The 27,346-nt window shown below is 48.0% G+C and overlaps 8 protein-coding genes across 8 annotated transcripts; 3 read left to right on the top strand and 5 right to left on the bottom strand.

Moving 5' to 3' along the window:
• The first annotated feature begins 286 nt into the window (after positions 1-286).
• BU24DRAFT_417004 (uncharacterized protein) lies at positions 287-927 on the top strand. Its single transcript, XM_033526604.1, has 2 exons — positions 287-762; positions 811-927. The coding sequence occupies exon 1, from the start codon at positions 329-331 to the stop codon at positions 728-730; it is 402 nt and encodes a 133-aa protein (XP_033389677.1). The 5' UTR covers positions 287-328; the 3' UTR covers positions 731-762; positions 811-927.
• A 1,218-nt stretch (positions 928-2,145) lies between these two features.
• On the top strand, positions 2,146-9,431 carry BU24DRAFT_457320 (uncharacterized protein; the record flags this gene model as incomplete). Its single annotated transcript, XM_033531531.1, has 9 exons — positions 2,146-2,261; positions 2,320-3,115; positions 3,170-4,962; positions 5,014-5,098; positions 5,156-5,688; positions 5,743-6,143; positions 6,236-6,987; positions 7,039-7,356; positions 7,452-9,431. The coding sequence occupies 9 exons, from the start codon at positions 2,146-2,148 to the stop codon at positions 9,429-9,431; spliced, it is 6,774 nt and encodes a 2,257-aa protein (XP_033389678.1).
• BU24DRAFT_417006 (uncharacterized protein) lies at positions 9,267-11,192 on the bottom strand. Its single transcript, XM_033526605.1, has one exon. The coding sequence runs from the start codon at positions 11,174-11,176 to the stop codon at positions 9,524-9,526; it is 1,653 nt and encodes a 550-aa protein (XP_033389679.1). The 5' UTR covers positions 11,177-11,192; the 3' UTR covers positions 9,267-9,523.
• Positions 11,193-11,518: 326 nt separating this feature from the next.
• On the bottom strand, positions 11,519-14,790 carry BU24DRAFT_417007 (uncharacterized protein). The gene is made up of 4 exons (XM_033526606.1): positions 13,785-14,790; positions 13,500-13,727; positions 13,170-13,444; positions 11,519-13,106 (listed from the first exon to the last, which is right to left on the bottom strand). Exons 1-4 carry the CDS (start codon positions 14,336-14,338, stop codon positions 11,695-11,697), a joined length of 2,469 nt encoding a protein of 822 aa, XP_033389680.1. The 5' UTR covers positions 14,339-14,790; the 3' UTR covers positions 11,519-11,694.
• Positions 14,791-16,622: 1,832 nt separating this feature from the next.
• BU24DRAFT_470122 (glycoside hydrolase family 7 protein) lies at positions 16,623-18,335 on the bottom strand. Its single transcript, XM_033532648.1, has 4 exons — positions 17,671-18,335; positions 17,082-17,620; positions 16,799-17,024; positions 16,623-16,741 (listed from the first exon to the last, which is right to left on the bottom strand). Exons 1-4 carry the CDS (start codon positions 18,227-18,229, stop codon positions 16,698-16,700), a joined length of 1,368 nt encoding a protein of 455 aa, XP_033389681.1. The 5' UTR covers positions 18,230-18,335; the 3' UTR covers positions 16,623-16,697.
• A 2,225-nt stretch (positions 18,336-20,560) lies between these two features.
• Positions 20,561-23,129, bottom strand: BU24DRAFT_361949 (thermostable phytase). Its single transcript, XM_033524166.1, has 3 exons — positions 22,397-23,129; positions 21,402-22,345; positions 20,561-21,345 (listed from the first exon to the last, which is right to left on the bottom strand). The coding sequence occupies exons 1-3, from the start codon at positions 22,904-22,906 to the stop codon at positions 20,610-20,612; spliced, it is 2,190 nt and encodes a 729-aa protein (XP_033389682.1). The 5' UTR covers positions 22,907-23,129; the 3' UTR covers positions 20,561-20,609.
• A 222-nt stretch (positions 23,130-23,351) lies between these two features.
• On the bottom strand, positions 23,352-24,669 carry BU24DRAFT_417010 (Metallo-dependent phosphatase). Its single transcript, XM_033526607.1, has one exon. The coding sequence runs from the start codon at positions 24,550-24,552 to the stop codon at positions 23,569-23,571; it is 984 nt and encodes a 327-aa protein (XP_033389683.1). The 5' UTR covers positions 24,553-24,669; the 3' UTR covers positions 23,352-23,568.
• A 311-nt stretch (positions 24,670-24,980) lies between these two features.
• On the top strand, positions 24,981-26,644 carry BU24DRAFT_417011 (tRNA-guanine transglycosylase). The gene is made up of 2 exons (XM_033526608.1): positions 24,981-25,295; positions 25,344-26,644. Exons 1-2 carry the CDS (start codon positions 25,052-25,054, stop codon positions 26,594-26,596), a joined length of 1,497 nt encoding a protein of 498 aa, XP_033389684.1. The 5' UTR covers positions 24,981-25,051; the 3' UTR covers positions 26,597-26,644.
• Positions 26,645-27,346: the final 702 nt, after the last annotated feature.

Raw genomic sequence — 27,346 nt, forward strand, 5'->3', positions numbered from 1 at the left:
AGGGTCCTGGATGAGATATCTTAGAGGTATGGATTTTGAAGTCGTTGGCGGAGCGTCAATATCTTCTCATGAGGCACACTACTCGGCCATGCAGTATTCTATATGTTTATAGAACGGTGTTATTACGAAATCCAAGAAGTTGGTAGTTGTAACAAAAGCCACATTGAAGAATATTATTGTTGAGCAATCGTTTTAAGGTTAGGTACCGCAGTACTGGTACAGTGTTACCTATATGTACTGATACCCATGATTCTGCCACTTTGCGCTTCCCACAACGAATAATCAAATCTTCCACTCGCAGAGCTCAAATACAAAATTACCAATAACCATGCTCGCCCAACATGTCAAGAATATCATCAAGGCTGCAAAGCCAAATGTTCTTTGCCTTCTCTTCTCCGCATCAACAGTGGCAGTATATCAGACCATGAAATTTTACCCAATCTTTCTTCCCGCGATTTGCTTCATCTACATACTTGCTGGCAAAAAGATCTACGAGATGAGTCAACCCCGGGATTCCGGACCATGCGGACGATACGAAGTTGCCTTGCTGATATTGTCCTGCTTTCTCGGGCTAATTTTGGCACACGATGTAAAGAATGTGCTTGAAGCCATCTGCCGTCAACTCCTGGAATTCTATATGTCTCTGAATCTCGACGGATCCACATCAGACTCTGAAATAGACTCCGACACAGAACTCTTGGGGTTACTCTTCCCACAAAAGACTTCATGAAAAGGAGCGCTGATACACAGCAATAACGTATGGTATGTTGGCTCCAACTTGCATACAAAATCTTTCTCATTATATTGTAGCGACTTCCCGGTGCCCTCTTTATGCGTTAATGGAAATGGCCGGTCGTTGTGGGTTAATTGACGGATATGACGCCAATAGAATTAACGGGTAGATTGAGATCAAGGAGGCAGTTCGTTGTATCTACCATATCACACGAATGTCCTAGAGATATACAATGATTGCCATTAAAATCTTTGCTTCTCAATGGAAGTCCACGTTCTCTCGTTAGCCATATTCTGCGATAGCAAATACATAATTTCATTGCAGATAACAACCAGTGAATCGTCTCATCCTCAGCTTATAAGATTGGAGGAAAGGTGTACTGGTAGTAAGTGTACATTGTTCGCTTCGCTGCCCCTGCCTACAGTGCAGAGAAACCAGCCTTGGTGGTAAGAATAAATCTAGTACTTCCAAGAATGATCTGCAGCCCTCTGATATGGAATAGAAGCAGTATTAGGACCACAACGAAAGTGAAACATAGTTGGTTAACTAAATTCACGCTCCGCTTCTTATGAGAAACAAGAATGGATATACCAAGCTAGAGTAGTCCAATGTTGCTAAGGCCCAAAATTTCATTTTGAGGGGGCCCTCCTGCGTGCATGTTGACTGTGTATGCCGCCATGATTTTGTGGCGGATAAAGAATATCCAGGCGTGCATTGCACAAGGGTACGGCCTTGCACTGGTAATATGTGAGTTGCTCGAGGGATAAACGCACATAGAATTATAAGCTGGTGATACTGCAGCAAGTGGTCCAAGATGTGATGGCTAGATCAGCCGCTTTTCAATACAAGTAATTTCAACCATCCATCGCTCAAGCCGAATACACGGACATTTTCACGCGAATCGGAGATTCTGTGATGAGTGGAACATGGTGGGCGGTTATCGCAGCAAATGGCAATTTTGAACCACTCCCAATTGATAGGGCACGGATGGATTTCCAAGGACCGAGTTAGCTGTGTAAACAGGGAAAGTGGGGTACGCGAGCAGTGCCCTAATATGGCATTGAGCTGAATGCACTTTGTCACCTCAGCTGTCACTCACTGCTTTCTCATTGGTACCGAGGTATGCGACGTCGGCGAAATCATGCAGACTCGCTTCGACCTGTTGACAGAATGCCAGCTCAGCATCAGAACATTACTTTGGAGCCGCATCCTTTTGTAGACTAGGGCAAGGTCTTTAGAATTACAATTTGCCCTTTGAGGGCTCAAAATTTAACCAGAGTCTGCGACGCGCTTTGAGTCTGACACGATTTCCCGTCGATTGCGGTACCCTTGAAATATCAGCTTTCTGGTATGACATTCAATATTGGACTGTCCATTAAACCAGAGCTCGATACAGAGATGCACGCCACACAATGTCGAGGAGCGTAGACTACCCTAAATCTCCCGCCGAGGCGGAGAAACACATAGAAGCTATTCGAGCACGTTTATCTGGCGCCCATGCTGAAAGAGAGGATCGTCTGCATAAATTGTAAGTTACATTCTTGTAGCATTCGAGTGCTTAATCTTGATGATAACATCCATGTAAGGATCAGTGAACAAATGTACAGCAAACGAGGCCATTTCATTTATGAGCTACTCCAGAACGCGGACGACACGGAGTATGCCGCAGGCCCAATTATCAATATTCGACACTCCGGTAACCGACTGCTTTTTGAATGCAATGAAATTGGATTCTCCAAAGCCGACGTTGAGGCATTATGCGATGCAAGTAATAGCACGAAGAAAAAAACGAACCCAACAAGAAAACAGATTGGCGAGAAGGGTATCGGCTTCAAATCGGTATTCAAGGTCTGTAGCTCTGTCTGGCTCAAATCAGGCTTTTACCAGTTCAAATTCGATAAAAACATACTGTTGGGCAGGATTCAGCCTATCTGGGAAGCGTTCCCCGTGTCCACCACACCAGGTTACACCGGAATCTTGATCGACTTGGAAGCTGAAAATAATGCTCACATACGAAGTGCTTTGGAAGGGGTAGATCCAATCATACTATTATTCCTTCAACAAGTCCGACAAATTAATATCAGCATCCATGCAGATGGTATCTTGGCAAGAGCTCGTGGGCCAACATTCAATAGACTCACCGCAGAGAGCATCCCCAAAACTGCAAGGGTACTTCATAGAATTCGGTGTGAGCGGAATAGAAGTGGCTCATCATTGGTGGTTTTCAGATATCCTGTGATCGACCTTCCATATCATGTATCACGACCACTTCAGAATGACACAGAGATCATCCTGGCATTTCCGGAGAGCTTTGGCTCGAGAGACAAAGACAACCGTGGAGGCGTATATGCCTATCTACCTGTGGGGAAGTATGGCTTCAAGGTTCGTTATTGTATCCAGTTTCGATCTGATAACTCAACTAATGACATGACTTAGTTCTACATTCAGTCCGACTTCATCGTCACTACAAGTCGTGAAAAGATTGACTCCAATGAATGGAATCGTCACCTCGTCGATATGCTCCACACTGCTTTAATAGAAGCTATAAAGCAGCTCAAGAATTGGGACGACTCTGTCTTGCGATACTCATGGCCGCTGCTGATTCACTTTGAGAATGCTGAGCTGGATATATTTAGTTCTCTGCCAGCAAAGCTAGAAGCTACACTGTCTCAAACCGCCATTCTTGAGGATTCCCAGGGGAATTTCATGCTACCCGGCAATCTGATGCACGTCCCGAAGGAATTCATGAACACAGATGGCTCCCCACTAATACCTCAAGAACACTGTGCAAGACCCCCACTAAATCCGAAATATCCTATTGAATCTGTTGGTGTACTCGATATATTTCAAAGTCTCGGTGTCGAAACGCAAACAACTGAAGGTTTTCTCTCTGATCTTCGGAGGTTCATTGCCGACGATCCGGCCCGTTTTCGCACAATGCCACTTATGTGGTATGAGCAACTATGCAATGCTTTGATGATTTTGCTCAAGGATTATCGTGAGGATATTGCGGGCCTAGAGATTGTGCCGCTCAGTAGTGGTGATTGGGTCTCTCCATCTGCTGGCTATTGCTATTTTGCTCCTGAACAGCAGGATAACCTAGCATTCCCACTAAGCGTTGAGAATGTGTTCGTCGTCCACCCCGGAGTCATGAAGAACCAATCGCATGCGGAATTACTTAGGGCCATTGGAATCAAGGATGGTACACCATCAGAACTTTGCAAGCATATCATCAAAAAACATAAGGAGTACTCCAGAACGTATACATGGTGGGACTCCTATCAATTACTCGATAAGTTGAAAGTTCTCTACAGCACCAAAGATATGGTGTCACAGATGACTTTTCTTTATCGCTCAGGTTGGACACCAAAAAGGACAAAGCACAATGACGTACCAGATCTGTGGTGGATAGACGAGAGTGGAGAGTTTTGCAGAACAAGCGACATATACATTCAGTCTTCCGAGCCCCAGTCTGCAAGTTTAGTATCTCATGGCTCTAAGACTCGGTTACGGTTTCTTCATCCTGATTATATGAAAGAATTCGGCGATGAGCCAGCTGGGCTGGAGTTCTTGGTAAAAATTGTGAAAGTCCGAAAGATGCTACGTGTAGCAACGTCGGATGATGGCATCGGCTGCAAATTGCACAACGACTTCAAGTCTCTAGCTCAGGAGCGCCCGATACGAATGCTACAGATGCTGAGCAAGACTTGGCGTTTTTATGGCCCTTGGTTCACTCAGTCCGATCGGAACAAATCTGGAGATGCACCAAGCACATTGGAGAATAGTTCGAAGGAGGAACTCAACAAAGCTGTCCGAGATATAATGGTGCCATGTCACAGTAAGGATCGGTCAATCAAAATCAAACTTGGAGAAGCCTATCTTCCTAGGAAAAAGTTACTTGAGCTCTGCGAGACGAAAACGTTTGAGCGCTGCGGACGCCGCATTGAGAGATGTTCGATCTGTATTACATTGTGTTCGTTGCAAAGCGAAAGAGGTTCTCAAGAAATACGAGGAGCGGTACCAGTAGATAGACTACTTGATGTGCCAGATCCTGACGAGGATTCATGGAACTTTCTCGACAACTTCGGTGTCATTCATGAGCTCACGGCCAGCGTTTTCGTCCGACATTTGCACCAGATTATAGGTACAAACGTAAGCCATGCCCACATGGATAATATATACATGCATCTAGAGAGCTTTATCGATGGTCCTGATGGCAGAGGCATTCAGTAAGTTCAAATGCTCCAAATTTTCCACTGAAACTGACCGTACTTCCTCAGAAAGGCTCTCCAAAATAGCGATGCGATTTACGTGCCCGAATCAGTTGGCGCATCAAGAGGAGTTTGGCAAGGCTTCTACGCATGTGTATGGGATGGACCTTCATGCTTGAAGCGGGTCCCGCGATTGATAGATTTTTATCAGGATCGAAAATATCTTTTTGCGGCAAAACTTACAATGAGAAATGCAACAGAACAGGATTTAATACTAGAGGCCATGCAGTTACGCGACACGGACGGCATAGACCACATATCATCACTATTGGCCCACATCCCAACGTTCTGGGTGGATTCAGCGCACTACAGTCCGACAGAAATTGCAGATCCCCAGAAAGCCTGGGTTTCTTCCATGCATCAATCATTCAAGTCCATTCCCATGATTCCCGTAAGGTTAACGGGTTCCAGATCGGATACCTTCGTCCTTCGTTCAAGCGACGATGACAAATCTTGGTTTATACCAGATCGTCATCACCTGCATAAAGCCTTCGTCGGGCTGGTTGATATGGCCGAGCTGTCATCATTGAATTCTATCCAATTGAAAAGATTGATAGAGGGACTCAAGATGGAAGAAAGGTGCTTGTCAAAAGTGGCTACCCAGAATGCCTTCAAAGCCGAGCAGCCAGAACCATTAGAAAAGTACACAGAAGCCCTTCGGAAAAAAGTGCCTTACATACATTCGTGAGTAACAGAAAATTACATGATATTCTGGTATAAACTGACACTCTTTTGTAGAGCAATTCTGAGCAACTACATATTCCCAGATCCTGCGCAACTGATGAGCAATGTGGAAAATATCCGCGCCATAGGATGTGAACAGATCGGCAACAGCTGGACACTGAATTCTGGCGAAATGGTCATTGAGAGCCAGCCTGACCATTCTCAAGTGAGCTGTAGAATTGAAGATAATGCGCTCGTGATATATATTGCGGGGGGAAACGATCTGGAAGAGGCTTTGCTGACTGAGCCGCCTCCACCAGAAATGTCTAAAGGGCTTCTCGACTTCTTCGGTATTGAGGACAAAGATGACGCCGTGTGCCTAACCCAAATTCTTGCTTACAATAATTTGGCCCGGTTGAAAAAAGATCTAGAAAGATGGCCAAGGCGGAGACATCCGATGAAGATGAAAAGAAAAGGTAAGTTCTATTGCCTAGCAAGTGTCAAAATGATCTGGTTGCGGTTCATGCTTCTCTCCCCTTCTTGCACTATTCTAATAGATCTGTGCTAGAAGTCGTCCGGCCTGAAAGTAAGAATCCGGCATCCAATAAGGAAGACTCAGGGAAGAAGACAAATTTGGCACCGGAGAATGTTGATACGGCAAAGGATTCTGCGAATTCTCCGGCCACGAAACCAAACGAAATGCTAGATGGCCAGCAAGAGATCCCAGAAGCACTCACGGCGTCTAGCACTGAAGAGCCAGCTGGACTAGAAATAGGACTACAAGCAAGTCAAAGCGTGGCTGAGAAGGCAAGTTCTGAGGCTAGCGTAGGATCTGGGGTAGATGGAGATAAGACTATAGCGGAAGGGATGGTTCAAGAAGAACCTGCATCGCAGACGCTTGATGAGGGTGTAATGGGAGAGGTCGAGCCCTTGAATGGTGATACCAAAGTGGTCCACCATGAGATCAACACTGAGAGGCCTGAAGGAGAAGAGAAACATGATTCTTCCTTGGGCCTGATAAGTGAACAGAAATTTAATGCTCAATGGCGCGATTTTCCGTCGAATGACACAGAACAAAGGACCGCGTCAACAGATTCGATGGAGAACAGCATAAGTGGGAAAAAGCCCTCACCGCAACGAGCGGATTTCATTTCTTCTAGGGACTACGACGAAACGTTGCTATCCAATAGGAGATACAGGAAGGATGCAAAGCGATTTGTGCATATGAAGTCCGGAAGAGTACACTTGGTAGATCCTTCCCCAAGGATGGTATTCTATGGCGAAGATACCAAAGAGACACGGTATCTGGCTGAGCTATATGTATGGGCCATTATAAGCCTATATGTGCTTCCGAGAACTAATCCTGTATAGATGTCACGCCATTTCGAGGGGTTCTTCGGCAAGGACATCCACGGCCAGAACGTGTACAAACCGAACGAGCATTGGACCAGTGAATTTCGTCTACGAAATGGACACGCACCCTTCTTACCACAGAACCAGAATGAATATGTTATTCATTCTACATTCACAATTGTAGACACGGAGGGGAAGCTCAAAGATTTGATGAATGCTGATGATGCTGTCGATAGTCTTTCGCTTGCAGAGATCTGCAGCTTCCATATAGAAGTATGCGCTACTAGCGGTGGACTCCACTCCCCGTTCATCCTCCCAAGTCAGCAGTACGAAAAGGTGAGCCCATAATCCAGTTGAGGCCGTCTGAGACCAGTCGGTCTCTTCGCAAATTCAATCTTCTGTGCATTAGACTAATGAAAGAGGATTGGTAGGCCAGGGAAATGACCACAGTCGGCAGGCAAGGTTCAATCGAGAATATTTACATCATTGCAAGAGTGTACAATATACACGATGATCCTGGATTTGCGCTCTACGCGGACCCTTGGAAGCTGTATCTGAAACGAGTGATATCTCTCGAAGTCAACAGCTCTTTCGAAGGCAGCGTTTCCACGGCCACCCCTGCAATTCTCTCACGAGACTCATTAGGCAAAGGTCTCGTAACGGAAATACATGATATCTACAAAGACCTCTACGTCGGTGACCAAGAAATACGACTGTTGGAGCTAACACTTGGGAATGATAACGAGCATCTACAAGGAGAACTCATTGTTAAGGATTTGAGGGACCCCGAGACATCATTTTGGGCAATTTCTTATGTCTGGGGATCTGATCCAAACGACCAGTCCCCTTTCTTTAAGACTAGCAAAGGGAAGATACGAATCACAGACTCCTTGAATGAGTGCCTTAGGTGTCTCAGAAGAAAGCGTGTAAAGGCTCTTATATGGGCTGATGCGATCTGTATTGATCAAGGCAACAACATTGAGAAGAATATGCAAGTACGGCGGATGGGAACCCTCTACAACACTGCAGAGAAAGTGGTAATTTGGACCGGAGGTCAACGAGCTGAAGATCTGTATGCAATGGACTGGCTCCTCAGTTTGCGGAATCTCCCCCGTTCATCCGACATTACCTTGGATCCAGCAACTAAAATCGAACACATCAGCGAGTTCCTGGCTCGAGCATGGTTTGGTCGAACTTGGACGATACAAGAGCTGGTGTTTGGCTCAGATGTGTCAATAATATGTCATGACCAAGAACTTGGATGGGATGACTTCATCGCCGCAATTTCTCTATGTGAAGAGGAATTACTGGAGAAGCGCGAAGCACTACACAGATCGGGCCCTGCCCTGCACCTCAACAAGACCCGGCAGCTCTATTTGAAGGAGGGTAGACGATACAGTCTATTGCAATTGCTGGAGATGTTCCACCACACTGAATCCTCTAAACCACGAGACAAACTGTTCGCGATGTTACACATGGCCACGGATGCCACTGATGTAAAAGCGTTCTACCCAGATTACGAGTCAACGGATAATGTTATCCTAGCAAGATACGCCAAACAGTATGTCGCATCCCATGATTGGTTGCAATTATTGTATCGCGCAGGCAGCGGAAAGTCATCCTTCTTCTGCACTTGGATACCTGATTTCATGAATTTCAGAAGGGTAGAACCATACATGCCGACAATATCATCCTGGATGGTTACTGGTACCGGAGATGGTAACCATTCTTTCAATGCCCATCCTCCAGGATCGCGAGGTGTTGTCGTTCGTGAACCAAATTCGACAGACGCTGCCCCAATACTCGTACTGAAGGGCTATGTATTCGATTCCATCGGAGATTGTCGTGGTCTTGAGATAACACGATATTCACTCAAATTCAGTGATGTACTCGAAGCTTCAAAACGCATAGCAAACTTTGGTCGGTACCCAGACGCAGGCCCTGATTGGGAAGACGACCTTCGTGTAAAGTGCCTCATTGGGGATGCTATAGGCCCTTATCACAAGAACTCACCGCAATCTTCAAAACAAGAGGTGTGGGCACCCGAATTCAAATCGACAATTTGTGGCATTCGTCTCGACCAGGACGCTCGTAAACAGATGGATGAAATGTCGGATGCGTCACGAAGGCTCGTCAATGCATATCTGCAAACAGTCTCGAACTTCCTAGGTTTGATTCCAGGAGCCGCACTATGCACAACAAAGAAGGGGTATATTGGAATTGTGCCTGGAGAAACAAAACCCGGTGACAAGGTGGTATTACTCTTTGGCTCAAGAGTGCCCTTCGTGGTGAGGGAAGGTAAAGAGCCAGGGCAGTATAAGCTTATCGGGGAGTGCTATTTACATGGTATCATGCACTTCCAAGCTTCGAGACTCTCTGGCCTGGTAGAGCAGGAAATTTGTTTAATATAAGGCAATGCACCTGAGGATGGCATTGAAATGCTATACCACTTTTGGCAGAACTCTCATACTGTGAGGACAGATCTTGGAAGTAATATCGGTAGCTACTCCATCAAGGTTACCAACTCATCCAACTCTTCATCGTCCTCGTCAAAGCAATTCCAGTAGAAATTCCCCGTACCTGTTTGATCCAACTGTTCTTCATATTCTTCGATGAAACTGTTCAGCCCCATCGCCTGCGAGCAATGTCCAGTCCATTCCTGCCATGAACAACAGTCTTCGTTCAATACACGACCGACTCGATAGCCGACCTCGTCGAGTCCTAGCTGTGGTCCATTTTCGTCGTCACCTGTATACCAAACATTTGCGCATGTAGCCAGCAAAATGTTCAACGGCCTTTCCTCCGTAGTCGTAGGATCGCCTGATTTTGCTGCACGTTCATCCAGCCCTGCTACAGTGATCTTATCAATAGCAATGAAATCCCGTGGTGGTTTCTCGTTGTAGCGCATGAACTCGGCCGTCTGGAACCATCGCATTAGAGACCTAAACGTCCCATCGCCTCTAGGTACGTGTACAATTTGCTCGTCCCAGTCATGTCTACAGTCGTCTCGCAGCATGCGCTCTTGGACGGCTGTGATTTTCTGTAACACAAAAACGGGTAACTCTGATATTACGGCGGGTACGTGTGGATTCCCAATGTTGACACTGACAGGGCTGAACATTCCGTGGAGATTCAGACCTCGCATCTGGTTTTCCTTCTCTAGTTCGGGGGTCACAAAGGTTGCTCTCCACGCATCTGTAAATAAATTCTTCTCGATCGCATGCCCTCGCAAGAAGTTCTCCATAGTGAATGTGTTCACACCATCTCCTCCTTTCAAACCACGGCACCAGGCTTCGCCAAGCTCGAGTGTAAGGAGCAAAAGTTCGGGTTCCCGTCTTGGGCCAGCGAAATTATCGCTGTCGATGAAGAAGCCGTGCACTTTGGTGTTCTCGCCTGGGAAGTCGGGCTTGATTCGATCAAAAATGTGCCAGGTGTCAGTCTGAGTTGCTGGATCGATATCGGAGGGCCAGTTGATAATATCAACGTCATCTGTCCCGACATCACTTTGGATTTCCTTCAGTTCCGCATCCGTGAGGTGGATAAGTGATATTATAACAGGCTTCTCGATCTGCAGGCGGAGATCTCCGGGGATATGTGTTGGCCATTTCCACTCGTTTTGGGTGTGAATAGACTCTTCTTGTAAAAGTTTATCTGCGCCATCGACACCAGAATCTTCTAGTTTGCATCCTTCATCAAGAAACCCAGGGAAGTAGGATTGGTATTGTCGTGCTTCATTGCTCGAAATGAGGTACAATGTCTTTTTCAGTTCGACCCTCGCGAACTCAGGCTCGAATGTGTCATTTCCATATCCAGCTCCAATTTTGACCTTAACTAGATGGCCGATAATGCAATTGCCCTTTTCTGCACCTTCTTCATCAATGAATACTCTTGCAGATCCGTTGTATTCGTTCAAGAGCTTAAAGACGATGTTGCTGTTTGGAGTATAGTTTCGTAACCACGGCATAACTTCCAAGCGCTTCTTTTCAACGCCTTCTGGCCAAGGTTTATCGTCGCCATCCAACAGTTTCTTTACTATTTGGTGGCGTTGCTGGCGGTGCGTTTTGAAAAGGAAAATCACCGAAACACAATCGCCCAAGTAAAACTCTGGAGCCTCGTAATAGCGGCGAGTGTCCTCGAACACAGCCGGATATGCCATGATGGATGAATGAGGGGTTTGTGGGATTGTCGATGGATGATGGCGACGGGGCGATTCCTTAAGTAGCTATAACCTGTAGAATTCATTGATCGTGGGCACGGACCGTTGTTGCCTACAAAGAGAAGATTACGGTCGAACCTAACCCCTGACGAGGACAAGAGCCAGACGTTCAATGGTGCATTTCATCTACTATTGTTGATTGGGTGTTTTTCAGGGTTGCAATATGTTATGATAGTATAATATCACGTGACTCTTGCTCCTATTCTACATCCCATCGTATGGAAATTGAACGGCAGAGTATCGGCTGCAGTTTGTTGATTATCATTGTTTTTCATTTAGTATCCATTACATAGCCTATTGTAGTACAATTTCCCAACCAGTAACCTTCATCAATCGGTCAAAAAACCTAGATGCAACACCATTGTAACACCAGACCGAAGATCCAGTGGAGGGCAACAAAAGCAGCTCAAACTTCCAAGGAGATGATGAGCGTCCCGTCCCAGAAGAATTCTGAGGTTCTAGACGGCCATGATGGAAGCACCGCCATCTGCAGTTACTCGCTTCCTGATGCTCACATTGATAAGCTTGCTCATGCCCTTAATCAATGCGCCAGTCTCATCTTTGCCCAGAATTGCGCTCGGAGAGTATAGCAACCCAGTACCCGTCCTCAGACTCTCGATATCCCTCAAAAGCGTGTCGTGGTCGAGGTAGGATGTGGGAATGTGCTTCTTTAGTGCCGAGAGCCACTGTGGTGAGGAGAAGCGGTGGATGACAGCGATAGAGCATAGTGCGATAAGATCAGTCAGCAATGTAGGCTCCTGTGTGGAAATAATTACGCGTGCCCCGAAATGACGCTGTAATCGGATGGTTTGCAAGAGCTGGTTATTCAAGGCTCGAGCACCGGGGTTATCCAGCATGTACTTGTGTGCTTCGTCCAGCACAACCATCTTTCCTGCCGCTTGGGATTGCAAGTATCTCTTTAGCCCGATATTGAAGAGAACACAAGCTGTACTCGCATCGACGAACGGGCACGACATGTCCATGATTGTGATTTCGCCCGGTCGATATTGAGGTTCAGGAATGTCGTCGTTCAAGTCGAGGAATGACTCCAGGATATCGAGACGAAGGTCGAGCATTTGTCGCTGTGCGGGATTGAAATCGCAGCACTCCAGTTTCCTCTGGAACTCTATATAGTCCACGCCCTCGCAGCCTCGCTTTGCCATTTCCCTCAAGATCCGAGTAACCTCACCTAGATACAGAGGTGGCGAGCTGGACTCATCGACATTCATCAACGTGAGCATGGTTCCAATGTCAAGGTGCTTCGGCTTGATCTTGAATGGTACTGCTTCAACGTTCGGAAGGCGCTTGTAGGCCCTTGCTAAGCCCGGATTTGACTCCGAATACAGCACTGTAACCTTTTCAACATATGGATGATTAGGAAGGGAGGGATTTGGTGACGCAAGGAAGGCAGCCTCGCTGACATTGAGTCCAGATCCTTCTCCATTCATGTTGCTGTAACTGAACACTAGTGCCGAGAGGGGTTGCTCCAGCCGGCCCAGAGTTTGCGACGAGATGAGTGCATTTTCAATCAGACAGGAGGTCGTGTGACTCTTCCCGCTACCCTGTACTCCGCATATGAACGCCGAGAATGGTACGTTTGTATTCAAAAATAGCCTCGACTTCTCGTGCAATCCGAAAAATCCATACTGTGGCAGAGCATCTTTGTATTCGTGTGTGATTAGATCCTCAGCGATCAATGGCGCATGCCGAACATCATGCGCAGATGTCTCTTGCACATCGTCCAACTCATGATCATCAGGAAGTAGGCAATCCATATGATTGTAGCTCGGATAGACATGGCCGTTGCGCTTGTTGCCTCGCGTGTCTTTCTTTGTAATGCGATCCGTTTCGGGCTTGACCCTCGCATTGCCTGTCCTGGGAGTTAGTGGTACTGTTGCGTTCGAGCTTGGTTCTGGCAGGGGCGTAAGAATACCATTGGCATTGCTCGGAGATTTTCCAGACTTGCTTGCAAGTGTATTCGTATTCTCGGTCAAGGCTGCTGTCTTTTTCGTCTCCAATGCATTTACCGGCTCTGATTCATCACTAGAGACAGGGTCAGCTGTGACCGAAGTGGTGCTTTCGAGAGCTAGTGTAGATAGATTAGGCATATGATTCTCCAGTGCAGGGGGAGGCGTTTGTGGTTTGTTCGCAATAGTTCGAGTAGTCGGAAGATTTGGCCAGCTTAGTGGGTGATCAGGGTCGCTCAGTCTGCAGCATATTTAGTACATTTCAAACTGATGTTGAGGGGGAATCATCCCCGTACCTTTTAATTATGCTCAATATCTCTTCTTCCTTCTTCGGCTTTTTGCCAACAACAATGCGAGTGAACTTCGGCCATCCACGGAACTTGCCATCCTTATCGAATCCGCGTGAGAGGAACTTCTTATGTACCCACTCCTCTAGGGGCAAGGATGCGACTGTCGTTGCAGGGGCTTCCGGGGGTACGGTAGTCTCTGTATCCATACCCTTACCGTTGATCCTATCTTCAAGTCTATTTGAATCATCAATAATCTGAATTTTCGCTGACTAGTGAGATGCGCAAACTCACCTCTCGAAAGCTACATCAATGTGGCTAGACAACTGCGGATGTTCCTTAATCAGCGCTTTACGGAAATTGCTGACCTTTAGTGGCAAAGACTTCCCATTTTTGAGAAAATAGCGCCGCTGATATTCAGTTTCAATTAGGTGGTTCACCCCTATTTGACTGTTGGTATCCCATTGTCGATTTAGCAAGAGCGATTTCGATCGTTGTGCAGTGGCGTTGATGTTTTCTTCTTCAATCTTTTCAACCCATACTTTGCATTGGACTGGGCCGAGATCAGGTCGCATACTTTGGAGCCGTAGGCATAGAACAGAGGGTTCCAGAAAACGACCGTTGGCGTCGACATGGCCGTCCTCGCACAATTCCTTGATAATTTCCTTGTCGAGTGTCTTCAATGACACAGCGATCGTCTCTGAACAATTTGGATATTGTTTAAGGACTACCTTTCGAAATTTGTCAAGGTTTACTGCATTCACTAATTTCCCAGAAGTGTTACAGAACTTCTCCAAATACAGCTGCGCAACAATCTTATTGGTCTGAGATTGAGAGAGGGACGCCATCTCGAACTCTACCTCACTTCAAGGATCGCTATCTATACCGCTGTTAGCTATGTACTCGTCTTTATCTTTCTTTTCAGATCGAGTTCAAAAACAACGGATGATGCGCTGGGGTCCTTGGAGCAGTGACTGATGGATGTATGGATGGAGAGGGCGATCGGGCTTTGCCTCCCAAAGTGCAGAGTCTATCCAATACGTTAACTGCTCTCGGTGTTTTTATGTGGTGATGGAGTTTGTAGCGTGGGTACGTTGATGTTGGTCTCCGCTTGATTGCTTGGGCGGCTTTGCTGCTTCACTAGTGAGTGAAAGTGAGCCGCCCCCAAACTGACAATGCAATTCTTTATTGAAACGAGTCTGATGCTTGGAAACCGTTGTATCTCCTCATAACACCAGAGGAAAAAACAAAGCAGAGAATAAAACAACCGATTGAAAGCTACGGTTGCGTGATGTCTTTGTTGGAGCGCAAATGGGAGGGATGCGTATTGTGTAAGAAAAGAAGAAACCCGCAAAACAAGTGCTACACCCGCTGTGATTGGTGGGGGCAAAACGCTCGTGCGTTAGCGTCAGAATCACCTCAAGCTGTTGCACTTCAATTGGATATTGGTAAAGGACTTTGTCGGAAAAGCGAACGGCGTAAGAGTGGGGGTTCGCAAATATCGTTGTTTTCTTATCCTCAGATAGCAGGGCCAGAATCAATGAAAAGTACAAGAAAGACAATGCCCAGGGAAACCAGAGTTGCCCAATAATCCTTTATACAAATCGTCAATGTATATTCATGCCTTCGCTGTGCCGCACTACGGACTTTGTATTCACCCAGGTTATCACTGCGAGGCTGTCAAGGCGTCAAATGTTATCAAATGCAGCACTGTTGTCCAGTCGTTTGTTGATCATAAGAGTGAATGAGGCTATGCCACATGTGGCGCATTACTGATATTCATGCGTAGTGGCTAAGCCAAGTCCGGAGACCTGGCCTACAGAAAATAATGGCAGAAACGGGAAGGTGATATCTGTGGATATACCATTTCCGTAGCCTGAGGTTCTCTTGAATTGGGGCTTCCCGGCCCTAGAATCAACGAACAATGACGGCTCAACGGGAGGCGCCGTAGTCTCCCCAGTCTTTGGATAGCGGCATGCCTCATCCAACTAGCAATGAGCTAACGCAAGGCACAATGTATGTGACGAGGCATTACTGGATCAATATCAACAGGATGGGACGATTTCTTTCGATGAGCATTTGCAGGAACCGATCACTGACTATACCGAACCAAGCCAACCTTCACTGTCGTCAGTGACTTACGAAAAGCCTTTGAGGATGCTCAAAATCATCTGCGTAGGGAATTGCTCAAGTGAGTGGTATGACTACGTGCACAATCGTGTGTCTGTCGTCTGAAGCCACTCGCCTCTTGTGCAACAGCCCGCCCTCGAATGCGCTGTTGTATGATTTGCTGACAGACACGATATGGTCGAGCATCCCCGTTTGAGTGTCACTAAGGCAGCCAGTCAGAGAAACCAAGTCTAATAGTGGTTTGGGGCCGTATAGGATTTTACCAACACGTTAGAAATCTTTAGCACTTGAAAGCGTGGAACATCCTATCTCCATAAAAGAGTAGTTAGATAAGACTGCCCCAAACCTCAGGTGGATTTGAGAGCTGGTACTGAGAAAGTACAAACAAAACAGCCTCTGAGCCCCGTGCATCTCTTGAAGGATGGCAACCTTGAACTGCCGTGGCGTTGTTTTCATCTATTATAACGGACCATAATGTTCCTTGGAGGAGGGCCAAGTTGATTTATCCGGGCCTCTCTTTCAGACGGCACTAAAATCATCCCATCTTGTTACACACCAGCAAATAAAAAAAGCAAAAAAAGAAATTCCCGAAACAGCGGGAATCGAATTTGGTCTACTCAACAGCCTACAGCCTACGACAGAGAACCACGGCCTAGCCCAGGATTCCCAACCGGCCAAGCTACCCTGTGGGCCACCTGGTCGATCGAGCCTAAAGTCCGGGTCGTGGTTCTCATGGAAGTGTTTACAAATATTGGGGTTTATATAGGCCGATATAAGTGAGTGAAATGTAACTTTCGGGGTATAATTCGATCCCTTTCCACGATCACTCTCCACGATCACATGACAGTGTAGTCCCGTTCAACACTGTTGTGTCACCAAGGCCAGTATATCGCTTAGGATCTCACATACACTGGAAGTGATCACTGAAATTTACAGATTTAATTGGCTGTGACAATAAGTCAAAACGAGTGACAGCTCAACCGACTATATACATCTGAAGGTTCCCTGATCCTACTTGCCGAACTATCAATCATTCTAGACGCTCGTCGATCTATCCGAAATCTTTGATTGGGGACTTTACGCGGGCTGGGCGAAAGTGGAACCAATGGGGCCGAACTTGACTTTAGGTCTGTTAGCAAAGCATGTCTCTGGAATTGTAGAGAGCATGAAGGACTTACTGTTCGAGAACACGACCTTGGCATCGGCGTGTTGGGATTCGACATCGGCGGGAACGCCAGATGAGATGTCGCATTCGCCACGTGCAACGCCGGGCTTGTTCGGGTCGGCGTCGGTGGGGTAGTTGGAGTCGAGCCAGAGCATGTTGGCGTAGTGGTCATCCCAGAGAGACATGACGAGGACCATTCCGAGGTCCATACCCTTGCCCATGCTGGCCATTCCGCCGAACTACATTTTTATTAGCCGTGTTTTCATGTTGGGATCCTTGAGCAAGGGTAAACTTACTTTGTTGAAGGGGTAGACCTCCTCCTGGAACACCTTCTGCTGGGTGTCGCACCACTTCTGGGTGATGGTGTTGCCGGTCATGCCCTCAACCTTAGGCTCGGGGTTGGAGATGACCTTGCCGCCCTGGACGTAGAAGCGCTTGAGCTCGGTGAGGGAGCTTCCAGAGCCGATGAATTGGGTGACGACGGTCATCTTCTTGGATGTGTCGACGGTCTTGCCCTTGCCGTAGAAGTCCTTAACACCCACGCGGAAGGGGTTGAAGTCGCAGCCGTTGGCATCACAGCTTCCAGCATAACGATCAAGAGAGTATGTTCCGCCGCACTTGGTATCTTCGCAGACAGAATACTTCTCGGGTTGGCAGGAGTGAGGAGTCAATGCGGTGGAGACGGAGTTGGCCTCCCAGACGTCCATCTCAGTGCAGCAGGCACCGCGCTTGCCGACGCCAGCGTTCTGGTCGTTCGACGATGGCTCCCAGCCTTCAGCATTGGCTTCGCCGTTGATGTACTTCAAGTCACGTGCACATTGGGCATCGCAGTATCCTGGACATTGAGTAAGTACATGATCAAGGGGCCGTTGAGGTAGCTCATACCAGTTCCGTACTTGGCTCCTGGTGTGCCAAAGCCCTTTTCGGGCATAGAGACGAAGTACAAAGCTCCGTTGAGACCGCAGGGGAGAGCAGATAGATCGACATCGAAAGTGAACTCGTTGCCGATGAGCTTGAACATCTCATAAGAGTCGGCGTTCTTCATGAGGTACATGCGCGAGCCAATGTTGGTAGAATATTGACCCTTCGTAACGAACTTGAGGCTGAGTTGGTTGCCAGAAGTGGTGACACCGTATGTTCCGCTGTAGTCAGCACCCTCAATGGCACAGTTCTGGAGGCAGGTCTTGTTGTCTGGGCAAGCAGTGGTGTTCCACTTGTTACCGTCGTAGCAGTTGTCGTAGCCATTCTTGACATGGAGCCATCGCCAATTGGCGTCAATAACGACCTCTCCGTTGACATTGGTGCAGCTGTTTCCACCTTTGCCAGTGCATCGCTGCCATGTCATCTTAGGGTGGGTCTCGGTCTGCTCCTTGCCAATGAGCTGAGCAGATGCCGAGGAGGCGAGAAAGGCAACTATGGCCTTGATAGCGAATGAGGACACCATAATGATCGTGAGATGATCGTGAAACTTCTGATGCTAGATAGGAGGCTGATGGAGCTGGGAGGCTCATCGAGGCTCTTCCACTCTTTTATATGCCATTTTTCTGTAGTCTCCCAAAATCACATCCGTGGCAATAGTTTTTCCTTTCCATATTGCTACCAAATACTCCAAACAGGTCCCAAGACCTCATCTCATATGGATCTGGGGTCCATCGGAGTCAACGGACAACGGGCCGTTGGAATCGTATTCCGTATGAAACATCCCAGGGGAAGAAGGAGATGTCGAGCCCAATAGTAACACAAAATCTTGAAGCAGTGAGCCTTGTCTCTTTCTTCTGTTTGGCTTGGACAGTTGCAAGTGGTGAACAAGCCGTGTATTTGCCAAGCTATACTCATTCCAAGTAAATCAAGCTAAGACTCTGTATGACCATGCTGCGTGCGGGGTTAGCGTACCAGAGGCGGAGGATGAATAGCATTCATCAAGAACAGGAAAGGTGGGCAAGACAAGCTTTTTTGAAGGGTTGCTTGAGCTCGTTAAATGTTCCTGACCCTAGGCCTCATGGTCTTGGTGTTGACTGATAGAAAGCCGGGGCCAAGTGCGGCTATGCACCCCGCCTAATCTATTTTCTATGGCAATAGATGAAACGGAAATATAACAATCCTACACTGCGTGATCATTCGTTAGTCGCGGGTGATTAGCAGTTCTTGACATAGATCTAGGGGCTGTACCGGGGGTGCAGTTCCAATGCAGCCTTGATTTCGCGCGTGACAAAGTCCAGAAGTCGAGCCATTGCATATTACTCTAAATTGGAGACGAATGACTGGTAGGACAAATTTGGGATGGCTTCTAGAATTTCCCCGCATCATCGTGAGCCCATCGCAGGGTCCACCACGTCGCTAATATCCAGGACGACAACTTATTGGATCTTCGGTCGTGACAATGCATCAAAACATGCTCGACCTCCTTTTCTTCGGCCTGCAACCGACTAGGTATGCCAACTGTTACTCTCTTGCCAACTTACTTATATTGTCTCGGCACTTTCCCGAGAGCATGCCAATTGGTCTTCAATCTTAACCCAGGAATGAATGGCCTGAGTAGAATTGAGCATGAATGGTGAATATATTCAAGTCGCGTTGGATCACGGTGTACACACAGTCGGTATGACCAGTAGAAGTCCCTGTAGCTTGCGCCCATGTATCGTGATGGCTCAAGGGGTGAAAGGTTACACGAGGTTATTGGAGTTCTGAGCAGGCTTCAGCTCGCGATCGTGCTTCTGGCCTATGAAATACGATGATAGAAGAACCCCCAGGTCTTGGTATCTCTTTTGGAGTCTCGGTCAATATTTACCCTGGCACCGTAACATTCATACATTTAGCAAACCTACCTCACCCAACAAAGAAGAGCCAGAAACCAACTTGCGCGCCTTTCTGGACCATAAACTCAATTCCAGCTCTCATTCTCTCTTCCCATCGACTTGAATATCACAAAACTTGAACTGACGTTGTCGAGGAGTGAGGTCAACACAAGGTTCTTGGTACCGAGGGTCCGTGGGTGGATCCACATGTACCTACCGGTACTGGTACGATTGCAGTACCTTTAGATTGCGACACGCTGATCGATATTGGCTGCGTCATATCAATATCGCCCCGTCATGCAATGTATCGTTGGGAAGAGGGTTCGAGAATCGTTCACCGTCGCTACTTTTCGCCCCAACGTGTGGGCCTGCTGCAATTTGTCTCCCTGCGAGCCCGCGCTGGAAGTTTCCACTGATCATTTCCTCCGTCTTGTGTACAGCGCGAAGGACCGGAAGCCAACTGATGGGTGACCCAGCGCTGATCGCTCTGTTATGGAACCGCGGACTCAACTAGAAGATGAATGTTCTCTGGACTACGCTTGTTATGAGATGGATACGACAAACTAACTCGTTTTCTGAGTAAAAGCACTCCCCGCCTGAAATTTCAAGTTTACAGATGATTTATTGGGGTTCTTTTTTTTCTTTGGCTGATGGCATTTGACGCTAGGCGAGGAGCAACATAAACTCTAAGATGCAAAGGCTGATGAGAAACGACCAACACAAGGTCAAAGAGGAAACTACAAGTGTTGGAATTATTTGAATGCTGTCCAAAACGCTGTCAACTATGTAGTGAGTGCCCCTATGCAACCAGATTATGTGGTCATCCAACAGTGGCGACGTTGATTAGTGACAACTGTCCATGAAGCCCTCCTAACTCAAATGCGATCGCGACTAAAACTGGCGCAAACAACCATCCACTCCGAGCATCATAGAAAGTTTCACTGAGGTCTCATATGTTGGTTGGTTGAAACTTTCTTTTTGATTATAATTACGAAGTTTTTTGACCAAATCAGAGGTCTTGCACCCGACTTAGTACCCCAACTTCTTCGCCCGCTCCTCTCCAAGAACATCAAGAAGACTAACGAGCTTGAAACTAGCCTCCTCAGCAGTACCTCCCTCGGCCAATTCATTAGCGTCGTCATGCGTAACGATCAATCCGTACGGGAAATCCTTATTCAACCGATCGCCCACCGCCGCAAGACCATCCGTGTTGGTGACATGATCAACACCTGCCTTCTCGTTATCCACAATGGTGAACTTCATGACGTACTTGTGCGGCGGTGCTCTATCATACACGATGTACGAGCTGATACCTTGGCTAGACACCATGATGTATCCGCCGTCCCCGTTCTTCGCAGGCACGAGCGTCATGCCCTCGACATCAGCCTCGAGGTTTCCATCACCCACCTTCGCGAGTTGGAAGCCCTTGTCCGAGCCGGTGGGTTCGGCGTCGTACCGCCAGATGCCTTCTGGTTCTTCGCCGAGGAAGAGGTAACCGGACCGCTCGTCTGACACACAGCCTTCGACTTGGCCGCCGGAGCCGCCGATGAATTTGCGGACAAGTGTTGTTTGGAGAGTGCCGTTAGTGGAGGATGTGAGTTCATATTGGAGGTATTCTGCATCCTTGTTGTTGACGAAGAGGTATTGCTTTCCGGTCTTTGGAGAGCGGTAAGTGCAGGAGCCGTAGACTTCGTAGTCTTCGGGTGTAGGCTGACTGCCACCTGCAATGGGCGAAAGAAGGCCAGTGGAGTTGATTTCTGCAAGACTATGAAGCTGTGTTAGTAGTGTTATTTTGAGGTAGGTAGTTCGAACTCGACATACCAGAGAGTGTTGTCTCCACGGCAAGCGGCAAAGGCCAGATCGACCTTGCGAGAACCGGCAGTGAAGTTGTACATGACGTCCACGTTGTTGGGCTTCTCCATGGCCATATGCTGCAACAGCTTTCCCTTTAGGTCAAAGATGGCGAATCCAGCCCCCTGATCAGACTTCGTGGTTGTAACGATCTTGGATTGGTCTGGTCTGGTAGGATGGATCCAGATAGCGGGATCATCGCCATCGCCGCCGTTAGCTTCCGTCTCATATTTCGCCTTGACGGCAACAGTAGAGCAGTCGGGCCCTTCCCAACCATCACGGCATTTACAGATGTTGGGGCCAGCGCAAGTGCCGTGGCCTGAGCAGTCGTTTTTGCAGGTGAGCTTGCTGCAATCAGCACCAGCAAATCCGACTAAGCATTCGCAGCCGTAGTCGCCACCGAAACCGTTGTTGGAGCATTTCTTGGAGATGGTCTTCTCGCAGTGCTTGCAAGTTTCTTTGGGGTCGAATTTGTGATTAGGCTTGATGTCTAGCTGCTGCAAGACGACTTCGAGCGATCCAACGGCAACACCCGTGTCATCCTCGCTCTCGAACGCGAAGGCAAGCAGACCGTCCTTAAATCCAGGAGTCACTGCCTGGTAGATCGAAAGTCCGCCTTCGATTGAAAGTTCCGGGATGCCGTTAAGACCGATGGTGCCTTTCTGCTGAAGCTTATCATCGTACACGTCGACCACTTCATCGTGTGCTACAAAGAGGTAGTCCTTTGCGCCTGTGCGGTAAGTTGCAAGACCCACAACTTCGGCATCCTTTTTAGCGATCTTGATCTCGGGCGCCTTTGTGGACTCGACAGCCTGGAAGGAATACAATGGCTGGTCCTCCGCTGAGAAATAGACCAATCCGTTTTGGAAGACAATGCATGCCTCTCCCTCAATGGCAATCGGGAATGTTTGGACCTAGAAGGAAAGTTAACAAATTTCTATAAAGTATCAAGGCGAACAAGGTACCTCAAGAACCTCAATGTCCTTCTTCTGCTCCCTGACCAACAGTTGCACGACTTTCTTCTTCCCAAAGAGGAAAAGGTACTGATTGCCACTCTTGAGACTCCTCCAGCCGCATAAGGTAGACCAATCTCCTAGGATCTTCTTCCTTGCACTTTCGACCTCTTTGAAGTTCTTCACATCAAATGCGCGGAGGATCGAGTCTGGTGCAGGGATGTTAAATACCAAGTCCCGACCACCGATATCATATACTGGTAGAGCGACCTTCGAACGACCAGTCTTCTGGTGGGATCTCTGCGCAAACGAAGGTTTATCGGACACCTCGAAGACGCGGAAACCGCCATCTGCAGCACTACCGTCGTTTGCTATCAGAAGGGGAGGTGAAGAGTAGTAGAGCGCAGTATTGTCGGGCTCAAAGCCAACTGCTGCTGGAACGAGCGTGATGTTCGCATCCTGAGCGGCCGCGAGTGATACGCTTGCGAGCGTTCCCAACGCCAAAGAAGCAATTGAACGCATGTTAAGAACTCGGAGTTGTGCCGTCAACTCAAGGAACCTCGGTCAGGATACTCGAAGTCAGAGACCCTGCTGGCATCGATTGTTGGCACGGTGGTCTCTTTTGTATCTGCCAATTTTCACTTTGGATGCTTGTCGTTGCTTTCTCAATGTCGATCCGCTCTACCTAGCACCTTGGCAGGCACGAGCGACAACGGCCTACGATCTGATTTGATATGAAGTGCGGTGTTTGAAGAGAGAAAGAGTTAAAGTGGCATCGGTAGCAGATGAGGGACTCATGGTCTCTTGTCGGCTGCCCAATTGGGTTAGTTTCCCGTCCCATGTAGACGAATCACAAGGTCAAGTCCATGAACGTGAGAGCAACAATGTCCATTTGAGCAAACTGTGTAAAATGAGTTTCTGTAGTCCGTTATTGTAATCATGCATTTTTCTTTCAATAGTTACATGATTCCATTTTTGACGATGGGCGGATCTCGCATAATATCCCCCAACATTTTCGCAAAATGGCACTGCCGACCGCTCGGCTTCATCTGGGAATGAATCTCGCTCCCGACACGAGCTTTCCGAAATGACAATCCAGGATTCTCAACCGTTTCAAGTAGGGACAAGGCTCATACCGATTGGAAGGGATAGTTTCATACCAGTCGACCAAGTTACAGACCCGATCAGACGTTAATGACTGGGATCGGAACCTTTAGCCCCCCGCTCTCATCATACCATACAGCTGCATTGACAAGAATGGTCTTCTGGTCATTGTGGTCCCAACCTGCGTAGCTCTTCGCAAGCCCCCAAACGCCAGAAGCAAGCACAATCCATAAATCGCACCACACCTCAAAGTGCAGCAATTCCAATACACCCCAACCCTCGTTTCCAGGCTTCCTTGCACAAGCTCTTTCATATGCTCGCTGTCCCTGGTCCCATCTAAGCACAATCCTACCACGCGCGCCGTGGACGTGCCCACAGATATGGAGAGGCGGCCTCGTACGCCAAAGCTCTTCCAGTAGAGCATCACAACCGAAATGCATGCCTACATTTGCGCCGCCGTCAGGAACGTCGAGATGATATCGTGGCGGTGTATGCGTGATGAGAATATCCAGAGATTGAGGGATAGTGTGGTGCCATCGCGCGTGTGCTTCTTCTTTCGTATACTGAAATGCATAATAGTCGACTCCACGATGCGGTACCCACGGTGATCCATATATCGACAATCTTCCTGTTCTCATCTCATCGGGAAAAGGCACGTGGGCGACGGTTTCGCTGTCTTGAAGGTACGTGATGGATTTCCAGGACAGCGATTCATGTTGCAGTCCATTCTTTGCACGAAGTTCTGGATCAAGCCAACTATCGTGATTTCCTGCAATTGCAAGTTTTGTCGTATGCGGGAGGCCGTCCAGCCAGGCGATTTGCGGTCGTAGCTCTGCTATTGTGCCGTGATTTGATAGATCGCCAGCGTGAATGACCACGTCGCCATCGGGAACTTTGGGGGTCCGATTGTGAGTATCAGAAATACAGACGATGCGAATGTATTTTCGAGGATTTGGCAGCGGTATGAAGCTACTTATGAAGATAAATGTGGAGCTAGTTAGGTAGCTGAGAGGCGCCCTCATAAAACGACCCCATTCTGTCGTTGGGCTACGTTTTGTAGCCATGGAGCGAAACTTGTAATGACTAGCTGCTAGTAACAGAGCTCCTACAGAGCTATAAATAAAAACAATTCCACAATCGAACAGATATTTAAGACCAAAACTATAGCAGGTTGAATCACCGAGTGATGTCTAGCAAAAACGATGGTAAAGACTGGCAAATGTAAGACGAGCGGTCTAGGCACCAATCAGTTCTACCATTATGATCATAGGTCACCACGGAACTGATTACATGCTTTTCTTGAATATTTTTAAGCAAACATTAGACAGCTAGGTAAAATCAAACTACATGAACCTGGTCCAAGTGATCTCAGACAATTGACATTTTGACAATGCGACGCGCGAACGCGCTATCACGTGCCTTCATAGATGGGATTCTGGACCGCGCTAGGAAATAAATCCAAATCTGACATCAGTCCCTCATGCAACTACACCACAGGGCATTTTACGGGGAAACTTCAAAACTGCTTCATTCCGGTGATTGGGCCATTGCGTCGTTCTCATGATGGCTGAACAGATCTCCACGCCAAATCTAGCTCAATTACCCCCGGAGATGCTCGATTTCACACTTCTTAAAACCACAGGCGCGCTCGCCCCGCGGCTGGGTCGTCTCTCAATTCCGGGCCGCAAAACCATCCTCACACCAGTTTTCCTAGGAAACTCGTCTCGAGGAACCATACCGCATATATCACAAGACAATTTCCGCAAGAGTATAGGTCTCAATGGCCTCTATATGGCATTGGAAGATTGTAAGTACCCCGCCATGAGCGTCGGAATTGCGCCTGACTAGATTATAGTCGTGGAAAAACACCCACAAAAAACACCTCCAATCTTCCAGCTTGACGCTCCCGACCCTCTTCGGCAGTTCAATTCTATTCCAAACGAAACTCTCGTCGTACTTGGCGCTCGCCGTCAACCTCCCATATACAGCCCGATCGCCAATACAAACACCGAGGTGGGACTGTTAACATCGGTGGGATACAAGTCGATAAGCTCGGATTACTATGCTGCGGCGGCGCGCAAACTTCATCCAGATATCGTCATTGGACTGGCAGATATACCCTTCGGACAGGAATCCGTGGGCTTGAAGAGGAAGGACAAAATGAGCGACAGGACAGAAGTATGGACGCGCGACATCATTGCGAAGCGGGATGGAATCGACAAGGGAGAACCGAGATACAACATCTTCGCGCCAATCCTACCAATCGACCGTGATCTACAGTCATGGTACCTCGAGCATCTTGTAGACGACATGATCAGCAAAATCAGCGGAGTCGCCATCTACGACGCCTACCTCCTCGACGACCTCCCCGAAGAGCTCCACCACCTCCCCCGACTATCCTTCCACGCGCCCGCCAGTCCCCAGGAAATCCTACGACAAGTAAGCCTAGGCATGGACATCTTCACCATCCCCTTCGTATCCGACGCCACCGATGCCGGCATAGCCCTCGACTTCACCTTCCCCGCGCCCACCACCACCACCTCCCCAACCCGCCAGACCCTTGGAGTCGACATGTGGCAGGAATCCCACGCCATCTCCGTGACCCCCCTGTCGGCATCATGCACCTGCTACGCCTGCACAAAGCACCACCGCGCCTACATCCAGCACCTCCTCGCCGCGAAGGAAATGCTCGGCTGGGTGCTCATCCAAATCCACAACCACGCCGTCCTCGACGCCTTCTTCGTGGGGATCCGCACCTCCATCGCAAACGGCACGTTCGACCGCGACGTCGCCGCCTTCGAAGCCTTCTACGAGCCGACCCTGCCCGAGAAGACGGGGAGGGGCCCCCGCGTAAGAGGGTACCAGTTCCAGGCTGAGGAGCACGGGAAGCCGGAGAAGAAGAACCCGAAGGCGTGGAAGAAGGATATCGAGGAGAAGAAGCTGAAGGGGGAGAAGGTGAAGTTGATGGCGGCGCACGGGCAGCAGCCGAACAGGAAGAAGGAGGTGCAGGACGTTATTGACGACGAGGCGCTGATTGGGCTGGTGGATTTGCAGGGCGTGGACGTTGTTGAGTTGGAGAATATCAAGATTGAGGATGATAAGTCGTGAGAATGTTGTGAGATGTGGATATAAATGAATAAACAAATTAAAAATTGCAAAACATAAGAGTATATTTACTGCCGTTCAAAACGCCGTTGTAGTCACACATACGCTCATCTTCACACTACCCGCCCACCACACCACAACGAGAACCTCTCCAAGAAAAACATCACCACTACCACCTAGAACAGCAGAAATGCCAATTACAAGCCCCAACACATCAAAGGCCCTCAAATAATATTTTCGTCTCATTCCCTTCATCTCCTTATTATCTTCCAACTAGTTTCCCCAAATTTACCCTAAAAGCAATCTCTTTGGAATTAAAACCAATCTTAAGTCTACTGGCCTAGCATGGAACCATTAGATTGAAAACCCAGTCTTACAACGAACAAAAATAACTAACATTATCTCAAAAGCGTCCCCCACCATATATTATTACAAATCAGGTTCATGATTCCCTTTGATAATTCCCTTTGATAAAAGCAAAATTAACAAAATCCACACTAACGTTCGATACCCTCCCCCTCCATCGACATGCGCAGACTCCTCACACCGTCTGGCTACCATCTCACGACACAACTTGCGATGGCACCACCGTCAACGACGACATTCCATCCGAGTTGATAAACACCGAGTAGAATTCACCACATCCGCAGGAGAAGGGACGGGAAGGAACGTATACTCGTAACTTGTATCTCACGAAACCGACAGAGCGAGGAAGTCAATTCGAACACCCAGCAGCCGTCCGTGGTGATGAAA

The sequence above is a fragment of the Aaosphaeria arxii genome (genome assembly GCF_010015735.1).
Source record: "Aaosphaeria arxii CBS 175.79 unplaced genomic scaffold BU24scaffold_1, whole genome shotgun sequence".
NCBI classification, from domain to species: domain Eukaryota; kingdom Fungi; phylum Ascomycota; class Dothideomycetes; order Pleosporales; genus Aaosphaeria; species Aaosphaeria arxii.